This window comes from Saimiri boliviensis, chromosome 3 (assembly GCF_048565385.1).
Source record: "Saimiri boliviensis isolate mSaiBol1 chromosome 3, mSaiBol1.pri, whole genome shotgun sequence".
Taxonomy (NCBI): domain Eukaryota; kingdom Metazoa; phylum Chordata; class Mammalia; order Primates; family Cebidae; genus Saimiri; species Saimiri boliviensis.
In genome coordinates this window covers 116,202,748-116,217,450 of record NC_133451.1, presented here as the reverse complement: position 1 = coordinate 116,217,450, position 14,703 = coordinate 116,202,748, and the positions used below count along the sequence as shown (strand labels likewise).

Sequence of the window (14,703 nt, the reverse complement as noted above, 5' to 3'; positions counted from 1 at the left end):
CCCCATCTTTACAAAAAAATTTTCAAAAATAGCCAGGCGTAGTGGCATACACCTGTAGTACCAGCTGCTTGGGAGGCCGAGGTGGGAGGATTACTTAGCCTAGACTTTGAGGCTGTAATGAGTGGTGATTGTGCTGCTGCACTGCAGCTTGGGCAACAGAGTAAGACACTGTCTCAAAAAAAATTTTTTTTAAGAAAAAATTGGGATATGCTTTGGAATTGATAATAACACTTTATAGATGTAATTTATAGATTTTATAAATGCATTCACAGAAACTTTCTTGCTTGAGTCTCAAAATAAAAGAGCATTGTTTTATTTCTTCCGTTTATCATTGAGGAAGTGGCCCCTGGAAGGTTATACGACTTACCTGAGATCTTCTGACTATTAAGAAAGAAGCTCGGCCGGGCGCGGTGGCTCAAGCCTGTAATCCCAGCACTTTGGGAGGCCGAGGCGGGTGGATCACAAGGTCGAGAGATCGAGACCATCCTGGTCAACATGGTGAAACCCCGTCTCTACTAAAAATACAAAAACTAGCTGGGCGTGGTGGCGCGTGCCTGTAATCCCAGCTATTTAGGAGGCTGAGGCAGGAGAATTGCCTGAGCCCAGGAGGCGGAGGTTGCGGTGAGCCGAGACCGCGCCATTGCACTCCAGCCTGGGTAACAAGAGCGAAACTCCGTCTCAAAAAAAACTAAAATCAAGGTTTTCAGATTCCTGTCTGGTATATTACTGTATATTACTACAATGACTTAAATAGTAATCTTGCTGTATCTTATGAGTGGCCTACCCGATGGATTAAAATTCAGAAAATGCAGCTAATAGTGAAGAGCTTATCCCCAGTAATGTTAAATAACAGCAGACTACTAAAGAAAGACACAGGTGATTAAAAGACAGCAATGCTTTTGGTTGCTTTAGCAGAAATAGGAAAACCAGCAAGACAGCAGTTAGAGTGAAAGTGTATGTATGGGTTTGCAAGACTATGCACAGGGATAAGAAGTGAGTACGGCTCCTTTTCTGATTCTTGAAGGTCGGTATCTTTTACAATTCAATGGGACTGCTTTTGTGTCAGGCTTTCAGAACTCTGGACCTATAGCCAAAATATGAATAATCAGCATGTTATCTTAATATTCTAGATACTTCCAACACTGTGCATATGTGTCTAGACGGAAAGAAAGCCAGTGACATCATGGAGATGAATGCTGTTTTGCCTGAATTTGGTAAAGTCCACCAAGAGTATGCGTAAGTCTTTTGATGATGTGGTACATTTACGTAATAAATTTCCCTTGAAGAACCATTTTTGCTCATCCTATAGTTTTTGTTATGTACTCATTTTCATTGTCATTGTTTTAGACATGTTTACATTTTATTGTAATTTCTTCTTTAATTCTTTGGGGAATTTATATATTTTTATATGTCCACATATGTAGACTTTTAAATTTACATTTTTATATTAACTTTCTGTCTTAAATTTGTTGTGGTCAGAGATCATGGCCTGGTGATACCTATTTGTTTTCTTAATTTTGAGGCTTTCTTCATGACCTTCTACATCATCTTTGTAGAATTTCTGATCACTGAATCTAAATAGAATCTCTAATTATTGGATCTACGTTTAGTTTTTCTTGGTACTTATATTCATTTGTACAGTATGTATTTAGAGACTATCAGGAAAATCATGTTTAAAATTGCTCTGTTTTGCAGATTGAACATTTTATCTGGTCACCCACCCTATTCCTAACCATACTTTGTCTTAAAATTTACTCTACCTGATACTAATAAGCATCATCCTTTTCTTTTGCTAGCATTTGTCAGATTTTACATTCTTTTTAATTTCTTTTACTTTCAACCTTTTTGTGACCTTAAATCAGGCGTCCCCAAACTTTTTACACAGGGGGCCAATTCACTGTCCCTCAGACTGTTGGAGGGCCACCACATACTGTGCTCCTCTCACTGACCACCAATGAAAGAGGTGCCCCTTCCTGAAGTGCAGCGGGGCTGGATAAATGGCCTCAGGGGGCCGCATGCGGCCCTCGGGCTGTTGTTTGGGGACGCCTGCCTTCAATTTTTATTTCCTTATTAGTCTTTTTAAATCCAGTATATCAGTCTTTGAATTTCAACTGTTGAGTTTAATCCATTAACATTTATTGTAATTTTCGCTGTATCTTGAACAATATGTTGATAATGTTTTCACTTAACTTTTTTATTCTACTTTTTGATGTTCTGAATTTTTTTAACTTAAAAAAAATGTGTTTATAACTTCCCACCTTTAATTCTAGATTAAGGTAGATAAAATTTTCACTCTTGGTGTGTGTGTGTGTGTGTGTGTGTGTGTGTTTTTAAGACAATAAGTAAATTTTGTTAGGTATTTGATCACTTTTATATATTTTCTTGCAACATCCTATAGCTATGCATTTTCTCTTGTTTAAATACTTTGTCCAGCACTTCAGTGTGGCTCTTTATGTTTCAAAACTTCTAAACCCTCTGATTATTTTGATTATATCCTTGAATTTGAATGACAGCTTAGCTGGATATATTTGAGGTTTTAAATTATTTTCTTAAATGCTTTGGAAACTTTATATTATTTTACATCAAGTGTTGCTTTTGAAAAATTTGATGTCTATCTAATTCTTACTTCTTTATATGTGGTCTGTTCTTTAGCTCTCTAAAGAGCTGGGTTTTTTTTTCATTGATATTCTTAAATTTCACTGTGTTGGACCTAACCTTTTCATTCCAAAGTTTTTTTTACTTTTTACTTTTATTTTATTTTGGGAATGGAGTCTCACTCTGTCACCCAGGCTGGAGTGCAGTGGTGCAATCTCGGCTCACTGAAACCTTTGTCTCCCGGGTTCAAGCAATTCTCCTGCCTCAGCCTCCCAAGTAGCTAGGACTACAGGCAAGAGCCACCATGCCTGGCTAATTTTTTGTATTTTTAGTAGAGACGGGGTTTCACTATGTTAGCCAGGATTACAGACATGAGCCACCATGCCTGGCCAATTTTTTTTTTTAATCTATTGCTATTGAACACATTACATTTTTTAATTCTAAGAATTTAAAACAATTTTAATTTTCTTTTTTGTTCTCTATTATCCTTTGCTTCATTCACTGGGAGATTTCCTCAATCTAAGAAATTAGATTTGCTAATTTATTCTCAGAAATATCTGTTCTACCATTTGTCTCATCTGTTGAGTTCTTTATTTAACTTAGCTTTTATATTAATATTTCTGCTTTTGTTTTTTGGGGTTTTTTTTTTTTTTTGATTGGAGTCTCACTGTCATCCAGGCTGGATGGAGTACAGTGGTGTGATCTTGGCTCCCTGCAACCTCCACCTCCCAGATGGTCCCAGGTTCAAGTGATTCACCTGTCTCAGCCTCTCAAACAGCTGGGATTACAGGTGTTAGCCACCCACACCTGGCTATTTCTGATGCTTTTTTGTGTCTTCTTATATTCATGTTTTATGCTGCTAATATCTTCCTCAGAATATCTGTTGGGCTAATTTAAAATACTGAATCAGCTATTCTAAAATACCTGCTTCTGTTAAGGTTTCTGATACGTGTTTTCTTTTTGAAATAATTGGGTTCCTCCAGTGTCTTGTTATTCCAGCCTCTGAGCTTATTTTCCCCCGGGCTGTTAGCTTCTGTCAGACAATGTGGATTGAAGAAGGTCAAACCTCAGTCTGTTAGTGCGGGTGAGTGCAGGAGGTGTCGGGTAAGCCCTATCTGGCAGCCTCAGCGACTCATCTCAGCAGCCTGTCAGGTCAGCACTTCACCCCTCGCCCTCCAAAGAGGAGCAGCAGGAAGAAAAGATGGACTCTGTGAGTCATCATTCTCCAGCATGGGGGTTTGGCCAGGGAAGGGTGAGGAAACAGCTGCCCAAAGTCAGTCAGCCTTTCTTGTTTTTCTACAGGCCCCACAAGCCCAACTGCAGTTTCAGTCTTGAGGACACACTGATAGAGGTCTGAATTGCTGCAGGGGCAGGGGAGTGGGGGTGGATCAGGTGCATTATTGAGGAGATCCATGATGGGAAGAGGCAGTAATCAGCTTCTTTCAGCTGTCTGTTCCTGTCCTGGCCACAGTGCGGACTCCTCACAGCAGTCATCCTCTCTACATGACCTCCCCCTCAGGGTTTTCACGGCTTTCTCCATTTTCTTGGTGGTATTGCCTCTAGTTCTGGGAAAGGAGCCAGCCTGTCATGTGAACTCATCATTATCATTGTGGGAAGTGCCTGTTTTACTCTTCTGTACTGTATATTCCAGAGCCAGTTTCCTGTTAAAAGTAGCATAGTTCTTTTAACACACTCAAGACCATCTTGCTTGTGTTATCCTTTTCCCATTCACAAATCTATTATAGGAAGCTTATTATAGACTCCTGATGTTTTAGGGGAAAATGGCATTGTAAGTAACTGGTAGTAAGTTCTTGATATAAGAAATGATTTAGAAGAGGCCTAGTATTTTTCTTAGACTTTTAACATTGCAGTACAACCTTGTGTTTTTGTCATACCAAATTCTGGGGAATCACTAATCTCATTTTGTTTCCTTGACAATGTGGTGTTCTCAGCTACATCAAACACTTCACTCTTTCGAAATTAAGTCAACTACTATTTAAAGGTCTGTTTTTAATATCCGGTACCTAGCTTTCTTCTATTTAAAAAGTTTGTTCTTTTAACTATTATAACATTTTTGTTAAAAACTAACACACACACACACACACACGCGTGCGCACAAGCCTAGGCCTGTGCAGTGTCTGGATCAGGCATTCCCAGACTTTTTACACAGGGGGCCAGTTCACTGTCCCTCAGACCGTTGGAGGGCCGCCACATACTGTGCTTCTCTCACTGACCACCAATGAAAGAGGTGCCCCTTCCTGAAGTGCGGCGGGGGGCCAGATAAATGGCCTCAGGGGGCCGCAATTTGGAGACGCCTGGTCTGGATCATCAACATCACTTTCTCCTACCTCCATGCCGCGTCCCACTGGAGGGTCTTCGGCACATGGAGTTGGCATCTCCTGTGCTAACAGTGCTTTCTTCTGGGATACTCCTGAAAGACCTGCTTTACAGTTTACTTTTTTTTTTTTTTTTAAATAAGGAGAAGTACATTATAAAGTAATGATTGAAAGTATAGTATAACAAGTGTACTATATTATAGTACAAATAACTAGTCATTTATCATCAAGTATTATGTAGTATATGTAATTATACGCACTGTGCTTCTACACAACTAGGCAACACTGTAGGTTTGTTTACACCAGCATCACCACAATATGTGAGTAATGCATTGTGCTATATGACATTATGCCAGCAGTGGTGTCACTAGGTACATTGTATGTGCCATCCACTGTTGACTGAGACATTGTTATGTAGTCATTATTTTAATAGATTTTCTTTTTGTCTTTTTTTTTTTTTTTTTTTTTTTTTTTTGAGATAGAGTCTCACTCTGTCACCCAGGCTGGATTGCAGTGCTGTGGTCTTGGCTCACTGCAGCCTCTGCCTCCTGGGTTCAAGTGTTTGTCCCACCTCAGCCTCCCTGAGTTGCTGGGACTACAGGCGCGTGCCACCATGCCTGGCTAATTTTTCTATTTTTAGTAGAGACGAGGTTTCACTCTGTTGGCCAGGATGATCTTGAACTCCTGACCTCATGATCTGCCCACCTTTGCCTCCCAAAGTGCTGGAATTACAGGCATGAGCCACCGTGCCCAGCTGTAACATATTTTCTGTATCCATTCATCTGTCAGTGGACACTTGAGTTGTTTTCACCTTCGGGCTATTGTGAATAATGCTGCTACAAACACTGTGTACAATTGATACTCAAGCCCATGCTTTCAGTTCTGTGTATTTTCCTAGAAAAGGAATTACTGGATCATACGGTAATTCTATGTTGAATTTTTTTTTTTTTTTTTAGAAACTGCCAATACTGTTTTCCATAGTGACTATATAATTTTACATTTCCACCAGCAACACAAGGGTTCCTATTTCTATACTTTCTCACCAACACTTGCTGTTTTGTTTGTTTGTTTGTTTTTTAATAATAACCATCTTAATGGGTGAGTGAGCCAAGCCAGGAGAATCAGCCTGGCCACCAGATCTCTTCTCCCCAGTGACAGAGACCTGAAGCAGTTTGTGTCAGCTTAAAGTTTCTGAAGAACTAAACACCTGATTTATGGCTACTTTTGGCCAATCCACATGTGTTACACAGTTGTTCGTCCTCTTGCTAACAGGCAAAGAGGGAGGGAATAAAGTTTGCTGGGTCCGTCGGGTAGTAGGAAAAGACTGGAATTAGCCTAGCCATAAGCATTTCTTCCTTACTTGGTATCACCTGTGAGGTTGGTCAGTATCAAGGAATTAAGATGACCCCATACCAGAGGGCTTAGGGAAAAATATTTTTGTTCTTTTCCTTTTGCTGATAACATGTTTCTAGTATTTTTTTCAGCCTGAGAAAATGCTGCAGGCTAAACATTGCCATCTTAGTTATTTAGAATGGTGCTGTCATATGTTCAGCGCAGCACTATCCATGATAGCAAAGACTGAGTCAGCCTAGGTGCCCATCAGCTGTGGGTTGGATAAAGAAAATATGATACCTATAGACCATGGAATACTTACTACACAGCCTTAAAAAAAAAGAACAAAATCATGTTGGATGCAGCTGAAGGTCATTATCCTAAGTGAATTATAGCAGGAACAGAAAAGCAGATACTGCGTGTTCTTGCTTATAAGTGGGTGAATACGAAATAAAGATGGCAGTAGACTCTGGGGACTCCTCAAGGAAAGAGAGGGATTCAAGAACTGAAAAACAACTTGTTGGGTACTAAGCTCGCTACCTAAGTGATGGGGTCAGTTGTACCCCAAACTTCAGTGTCATGCAGTATACCCATATAACCCCTTAATCTAAAATAAAAATTGAAATTATAAAAAATAAGAGATTTTTAAAATTAAAAAGTATGTGCCAAACTGTATGTGTATGTTTGTTTATATGCTAAGCAAATGAAACGCTTGACAAAATCCATTATGGTACTTAGACTTTATTTTTAATTCCTCTACAGAAAAAGAATAGAATCTAAAATTTGTAAGGCAGCCATGGACACATTTTATTACAATGTTAAAGAACAAATCACCAAATTGGTAAGCTCCCTGACATGCATTTGTTGGCCTAAGGTTTTTGTTTTTCACTAATGCTGAAGAAGCATATTGTTGTCTTAGAAAAGCTTGCTTTTGCTGGCAGTATGGTTTTAAACTCATGAGAACTACCCATATTCCACAGAACTGTTTTTAAACTAAATGTGATATATGTGAAACTAATTTACTTTTGGAAAGTAATGTACATATGTATTTTTTGTTCTCTGTAGCTTAAAGAAAGCCAGATGTTGAGAAGTCTGAAAAGGAAGAATGCTAAGGTAAATTATTTATGTGATGAGAGTCATAGAGTCAAATACAATAGTGACGTAGAGTTACGTGAAGACTTGACTCTGAGTTTACAGTCTTTGGAGTGTGAATAGATTTCATAATCTTGTTAGGCTTTTATTTGCTTGATCTTGTGGTTGATTTGGTTGGTATTATTAATGGAAGATAAGGAATGAGGATCCTAATCACTTCTGATTCCTAAAGCTGCACAGGTGTCAAAATAATTGTTTTTATAATTAAAGACATAAATTTAAGCTTTTAATGTCCCAAAGTCAGCTTAAAAATGACTACCAAGTCCAAAATGACCACTTATATGGATCTATATTAACATATATTTATTGCGTTTTTGAATGTCAAAAAGCACAACCCTTTAGAATAAAGAATTGTCACAGGTAGAAGGACAGCCTGGGAAGAAAACTGGGTTTTAGGGGTCAGGAGACCTCATGTCTAGTCCTGGCCCTGCTGTTTCAGTGCTCTACCTCCCACAGGCTGTACACCCCTGGGTCTGCAGTGGGCAGTAAGCACAAGAGCCTCCTTTGCTCACCTGTAAATGGTTGGACCAAATGACTTCCGAGCTTCAGAGGTGAATCCAGGAGTGGAAGTCTACCTCTACATTTAAAACAGAAATGGACTTGAAATACATACACGTTCCTTCCAGTGATTACAAGCTTTGAGGTGTTTTTCTTTTCAGTTTTAAATTCTTACTGGTCATTTCTGCATTGCTCAGTATGAAATGGGAACATTATGAATGTCTAACCATGGAGTATTAGGTAATCACTAAAAAGGACTAAATGACTGAGTTAATAAAATACATTGAAATGTTCCTTTTAAAATAGAGTGGATCACAGCACTCTCCTGCTTTGATAGTTTCCTAGTGCGCCTAGATAAAATCTTACCTTACAGGTCACAGGGTCCAGTAAAGACCTGACTCCTGCCTTTCTCCATTCATTCTGAAGATAGCCCTGTATCTTCTTTTCCTTTATAGCAAGTATCGCAAGTTGTAATTATGTACCGTCTCTATGTCATAATGTGTGTCTTCCCCATTAGACCAAAGTCTGTGATGGTAAGAATTGGGTCTGTCTTGTTTTCCACTGGACTTCATTACCTGGCAGTGTATGTGGCAGTGCTCAAACAGTTACAAAGTTAATTTTAACACAAATGATTGTGTTACTTAGATGATTTCAGATATCGAAAAGAAAAGGCAGCGTATGATTGAAGTCCAGGATGAACTGCTTCGGTAAGATACTGTCAAATTTTGTTTGAGCACTTACCTAAATGGATGTAATTACAGTGTGTCATTTCGGGGAGTGACAGTTGCTGCTGTGTTACATTAAAGCCCCAGGTTATCTTCGCACTCAGATACTCAGTGAAGGTAGGGTGTGCTGCCCACTTGCCTAATCCTTTAGCAAAGGAGAATTCCACACTGATCTGTCTCCACAGATTTCTCAGCTCTGGCCTTAAGAGATTTAATGCATAGATTCTAGAACTCAGCTGCCTGGGTTGAATTCTAGAATCTACGCATTGAATGCGTGGGTTGAACCCAATCTCTGCCACTTACGGGCTGTGCAACCTTGACCAAGTTACTTAACGTCCCAGTGCTTAGTTCCCTCTTTTGTATATAGGCATAATAATGGTCATACCTCAGAGTGTTGTGGAAATTTAATGAGTACATATATAGAAAGTGCTTCATAGGGACAGGCACACACAGCAAGTGCTATATAAGTGTTGACAATTGTTGATATTGTTGAAGGGTATGCCTCAGAGTGGCACGCATGTGAATCAAATCCTAATTGTGGGCCAGGTGACCTTACCAGGGCCTGCAGGCCAGGGCTGCCCCCAATTTCTGGTTAGGAAGACGGGAGCACACATCAGCTGTCAGGCCACAAGTGTGTTTTGAGGCCAGGGCTGTTGTGAGAGCTAGAGTAGTAAAGCAGTGCCAGATGTGCTCTTGTTCCTGAGCTTTAAAATAGCTTGTGAAAGAAAGTGATACTATCAGAAAAGAACATGTATAATTAAAAGTTGAAACTTTTAAAACTTAGTCAAAACTAAGTTTAAAAAAGTGCCAGGCCAGGCCAGGCATGGTGGCTCACGCCTATAATCCCAGCACTTTGGGAGGCTAAGGCAGGCAAATCACTTGAGGTTAGGAGTTCGAGACCAGCCTGGCCAACATAGGGAAACCCTGCCTCAACTAAAAATAGAAAAATTAGCCAGGCGTGGTGGCACACACCTGTAATCCCAGCTACTCAGGAGGTTGAGGCACGAGAATTGCTTGAATGGGGGAGAGAAAGGTTGCAGTGAGCTGAGATCATGCCTGGGCAACAGAGTGAAACTATGTCTCAAAACCAAAAACACTGCAACAGGAGTTTAATGGGGAGAAAGCAGTTGTCTAACCTGTTGGTTTCTAAATCAAGTCTCTGGACAGGTGCTGGCCTGTGATAAGGTTTTCATTGACCCAGGCCAAAATAAGAAAACTAAAGGTAATAAGGAAAGCTGACATTTACAAGATTCCTATGTGGCAGGGCACTTTCCTAAATGCTTTCTATGCTAACTCATAATCACAGTCCTATGAGATAAGTGGTTATAGCTACAGTCAGGCCATGCCTGGTTACACTTGTCTTCAGTGCGAGACTACTGAGACTTGTCTACTGAGACTGACTTTTCTTTTCTAGATATAATTTTAGAAGTTGAGAAATGTATTTTGAAAAGGCATAATAAAAACTATGGTATATCATTATTTTTAACTTGCCGTATGAAAACCGAAGGCACAGGGAGGTAACTTGCCCACGGGTGCAGCTCTAGGAAGTGGGGGAGCCAGGATTCACCGTCAGCTGACTGACTCTAAATCCAGCCCTCCTGCCATGGCTGCCAGCTCAGTAGTGAGTTTTCCCCAGTACTCCATTTGTTCAATGTAAAGAATCATTAAAGAAGACTTTTCTTTTATGAAATTTGAGAATAGTTTTGTTTTTTGTCTTTTTTGGCAAAATGCAAAATTGGCAGCCTTTGCCACTCCTTTTTTTGTTGGTCCATAAAACCCAAGTTACCCCTTTTTATTTAATTTTTTTTGAGACGGAGTTTCGCTCTTGTTACCCAGGCTGGAGTGCAATGGCATGAAACTCACCCACTGAGAGATGAGGCAGTTTGCCAAGGTTATACATTGTTCATCCAGGCACTGACAGTTTTCCACTGGTTTTATTAGACTTTATAAAGTGGACAAATTTGATAAGAGGAAGGAACACTGGGAAAGCTTTTTGTCCATGGTTTCTGTGTTAAACTGCATTGCCTGGCTCCTCTGGCGTCAGCCTCTCAATGTTAGCCAAGCATACACTTGATCCAGTAGTTCCCAAGACTTGAATGGCTTGATGAATTTCGCATTTATAAGGCATATTCTTCTGTGGATATCACTGCTAATTACTCATTGTGCATTGTATTTCAGAGGTTTTTTTTTTTTTCCTGTGTTTTAAACTGAAACCCAGAATCGTATTCATCTAGTTGGCCAACCCTGGTTCTTCATACTCACTCAGCGTACCTGTATCCTCAGTTTCACACACAATAGGCTGGTACATTTTATTATATGTCACTTACTTTGTTTTAGGATGGAGCCACAGCTGAAAAAACTACAAACCAAATATGATGAACTTAAAGAGAGAAAGTCTTCCCTTGGGCATGCAGCATATTTCTTATCTAATTTAAAACAGCTCTATCAAGATTATTCAGATGTTCAAGCGAAAGAACCAAATGTAAAGGAAATGGTAACTCCAATTTTACTTTTTATCGTGCTTCAGAAGATGATTGTGGGAGGGTATTTGCGTGCTAGAGTTCCAGAAGCTTTGGGGAAAGACAAATGGAGATACAGAATTAGAGTCTACCTAAGCCAGTGAAACGTCATTATATCAGCACTTTTCTTAGCTACTTAAGGCTGGAGGAGCAATGTCTAGAATCGCCGATTTGTATAAGGTATTTTCACTCGGACAGCTGAATTTCATCAAGGGAAGTTTATATCCTGTGTATAAATCTCAACTGAAAAATCACATTCTGCTTTTTTACAATTTTCATTCCTGTAAGACCACTCAGCCATGTTTGAAAGACCAGCCATTTCTATTTTGTCTAGCCCCATGTTCACAGCATCTTTCGTATCTGAAAAACAAGCCATTTTCCCATATAACTGGTAGGTATGATTTTAGAAGTTAGGTAATAATAGGCTGGGCATGGTGGTTCACACCTGTAAGCATAGGACTTCAGGAAGCTAAGGCAGGTAGATCACTTGAGCCCAGGAGTTCAAGACCAGCCTTGGGTGATGGTGAAACCCCATCTCTACTGAACATACAAAAACTAGCTAGGTGGTGGTGCATGCCTGTAGTCCCAGCTACTCTGGAGGCTTAGGTGGAAAGATCACTTGAGCCTGGAGGTCCAGGCTGCACTGAGCTGTGATCGCACCACTGCACTCCAGCCTGGGTGAAAAAATTAAACATTAAAAAGGAATATAGTAGGAAACCAGATTTATTAATACATTTTATAGTTACTTCTGGATTTTTACTGCAAACTTTGCTACTGTTATCCCATCCACCTCAGATTAATAGAAGTATTTAAGTACTAGAAAAAAAATTTTATATGCCCTACAAAAACCCTAATAGGATTTTATATAAAATATATATATATAATTAAATGTAATGCACACATATATTTTATGATCAGATTTGTATTCTTCTAAATTCAGTGTTAAGGTTTTGACAATTATCTAAGTTAATTTTCCTGAGCCTAAAGGTTATTTATATATTAGAGATCTGGAAATAGAACGCTTTTAAAGGTATTTTTTAAATTACCTAACCAGTCCAAAGTTTGATTCAGCTTGAACATAATATTTTGGTTAAAAGCGAGGTTTAGTGTCTCTGCCTTGTCTGGATCACACCACTGGATGAGCATCCTGATCTTGGTGTGACCTTAGTACCTTTTTGCACTTCTCTTGTAGTTACTGTCCTTCTTGCCTTATTGATGGTAGATACTCGGGTATATGTCTTACCTCTAAATGCTTAGTGACAAATGTGAGTTATTGACCTTTATCCCTCCCTAGAGCAGGTGCCTGGGAGAGCTTGAACACATTAGCTTGTCAACTATTTGTATAAAATCCCAGTATTGTGTATGGTAGTCATGGTGTGACAGCTTTTCTGCTGTCATCTTGAAAACATGATATTAAACAGCAAACTATCAAAGTATGATAAAATTCTGTAAGGAGAAATTAATCATGTACCCTTAGATACAATTTGCAACTGGAAGTTTGACTTTAATTACTTCGAAATCGTGAGTTAGATATTGTGTGTTCTATTTTATGTTGGGTTTGTATTCTAATTTTAACTTTAATCATTAAGAACATTCGGATTGGCAACCTTTGAGACATTTAATTGATTTTCCCAATCTCTAGATGATAGATTTTTTTCTTAAAAACTTTTATGGGTCTAGTGTTCTCATTCCATTAGTTCTTTCCGTTAAAGTAAAGCCTATCTTACAGTTTTCTGTGAGCAGACCCCACACAGCACAAGCAGACTTGCCCAAATCATGTCTTGACATGTCCCGGGCATGATTTCCTGTCTTCAGTAATAGAGATGACACAGGTCTTTGAATCATCTGGGATGAGGTCAGTTCAAGCTTTGCAAAGCAGCTCCTAACAACTTTGTGATCAATTATGTTCTAAGGAAATGGATAAAAACCAATTTTCTTAGTGGTCCTAGTTAAAAATGAAAGAGTAGTAGTTAATGGAAAGCGCTATCAGAATTTGCATTGGTCATAAGATTGAGCTATGCAGGGACAAGGTTATAAGTTTTGATATTGCTAATTATATAAATTATTTTCTTTGAACAGTATGATTCATCCAGCCTTCCAGCTCTGTTATTTAAAGCAAGAACACTTTTGGGAGCTGAAAGCCATCTGCAAAATATCAACCATCAGTTAGAGAAGCTCCTTGACCAGGAATGAGAAGAGCAGTCTACTAAAATGTGTCTATAGGAAGACTAGTCTCATGCTGTTACCTTCTGAAACTGTACTTTATTAAATAAATAGTTTTGCAAAGCAGTTAAGGCCTACGTACCAGAATCTAAAATTTGTTATTCAAATTAAATGGTTGTGAACAATGTTAAATGGCATCAATAGTTTTAGAGGCCATAATCTTTTCTGGTTAATATCTTCAGTAATTTTAAAATGTTGATACCTTGTCTAATCAGCCCCAGATATAAAAAATGAAGTTGATGTGAACATAGACTAATTTTGATTAATAAGGGGATTTTTACTGAATTTAAGTACACCCAAATTGGAAAACAGTGATAAAACTTAGTTTATATAAACAGGTTTAACAATATATTTATCAAATCTGACATCAGGCAAATTATAGCCTGGTGACAAGTGTCCATAGTGAATTAGCTACTCTTGTAATACTTCTATAATTAGTTCATCAGGAATTTCATCCACTTCACTATTGTAACTGAGAAGACTGTTCTCTGCCGCTTCAGCTAATTCAGCATCTTCAGTAGCTTCTAAAAAATAAGCATCATCAATGCCATTATTCCAGTCTGTGTCAGCAGATGCACCTGTTGACAGCTTGCTAGGCGATGGCTCATGAGGATTCTGGGTTTCACTGCTCCTAGTTTCATCTGTTGTAAACTCTTCTTCCTTTATTTCAGTGGAGAAAGGTGAGCGAGTGGGATATTAAAATACTTACTCAGCATATGTGATTTGACCCTATACTCTATGTTGAAGTAAGGTATTAAGTGACAAGATACTAAAGTGAATATGCTGGAGGAATGCCATTGTCTCTGATACCTCACCATGGGAATGAGTGCACTGATTGAAACGTTGCTGCACTTAAGCTTAGACAAACTTGAAACTGCAAATTTGAAATTACATCAATTATTTTGCCATAGAATGTCTTCAGGATGGACATTTAGTTGATCGTCCCACTAAATAATTTTATTCATGTAAAGAATGTCCTTATTCAGTTTAGTGGCACATGCCTGTAATTGCAGCTACTTGGGAGGCTAAGACAGAGGGACTGCTTGAGACCAGGAGTTTGAGACTAGCCTGGGCAACACGACACCCCCTCATTAAAATACTATAAAAATTCCTTTAGCTACATACTCAAGTATTAGGAGATGAAGAGTTTTGATGTCTACAATTTGAGTCATCAAAAATAAGAATGCATATGTATACAGTAGAGGGAGAAAGCAAGTGTAACCAAATGCTAACAAATGGCAACCCCATGAAGGACAGATGGCAGAGTTCCGTATTGTACATTTCTGTAGGTTCAGGTGACCAATGAAATAAGATAATCACCAC

At 38.9% G+C, this 14,703-nt stretch overlaps 2 protein-coding genes across 16 annotated transcripts in view; one reads left to right on the top strand and one right to left on the bottom strand.

The window, feature by feature from the left end:
• Positions 1-13,446, top strand: part of CENPU (centromere protein U) — a 39,465-nt gene extending 26,019 nt beyond the window's left edge. Inside the window, exons 8-13 of one of the 2 annotated variants that reach the window (XM_039468313.2) lie at positions 1,131-1,236; positions 7,026-7,104; positions 7,329-7,376; positions 8,559-8,620; positions 10,976-11,132; positions 13,237-13,446. In XM_039468313.2, the coding sequence (XP_039324247.2) occupies positions 1,131-1,236; positions 7,026-7,104; positions 7,329-7,376; positions 8,559-8,620; positions 10,976-11,132; positions 13,237-13,350 (566 nt within the window). In that variant the 3' untranslated portion in view covers positions 13,351-13,446. Of the gene's footprint in view, positions 1-1,130; positions 1,237-7,025; positions 7,105-7,328; positions 7,377-8,558; positions 8,621-10,975; positions 11,133-13,236 lie in introns of those variants that run through there. The other variant, XM_074396701.1, reaches the window with a different exon arrangement.
• A 190-nt stretch (positions 13,447-13,636) lies between these two features.
• The window catches only part of PRIMPOL (primase and DNA directed polymerase), a 38,853-nt gene continuing 37,786 nt past the window's right edge, over positions 13,637-14,703 (bottom strand). For all 14 annotated transcript variants that reach the window (XM_074396693.1, XM_074396697.1, XM_074396698.1 and 11 more), the window contains one exon: positions 13,637-14,040. In XM_074396693.1, coding sequence (XP_074252794.1) covers positions 13,792-14,040 — 249 coding nt within the window. In that variant the 3' untranslated portion in view covers positions 13,637-13,791. The remainder of the gene's footprint in view (positions 14,041-14,703) is intronic.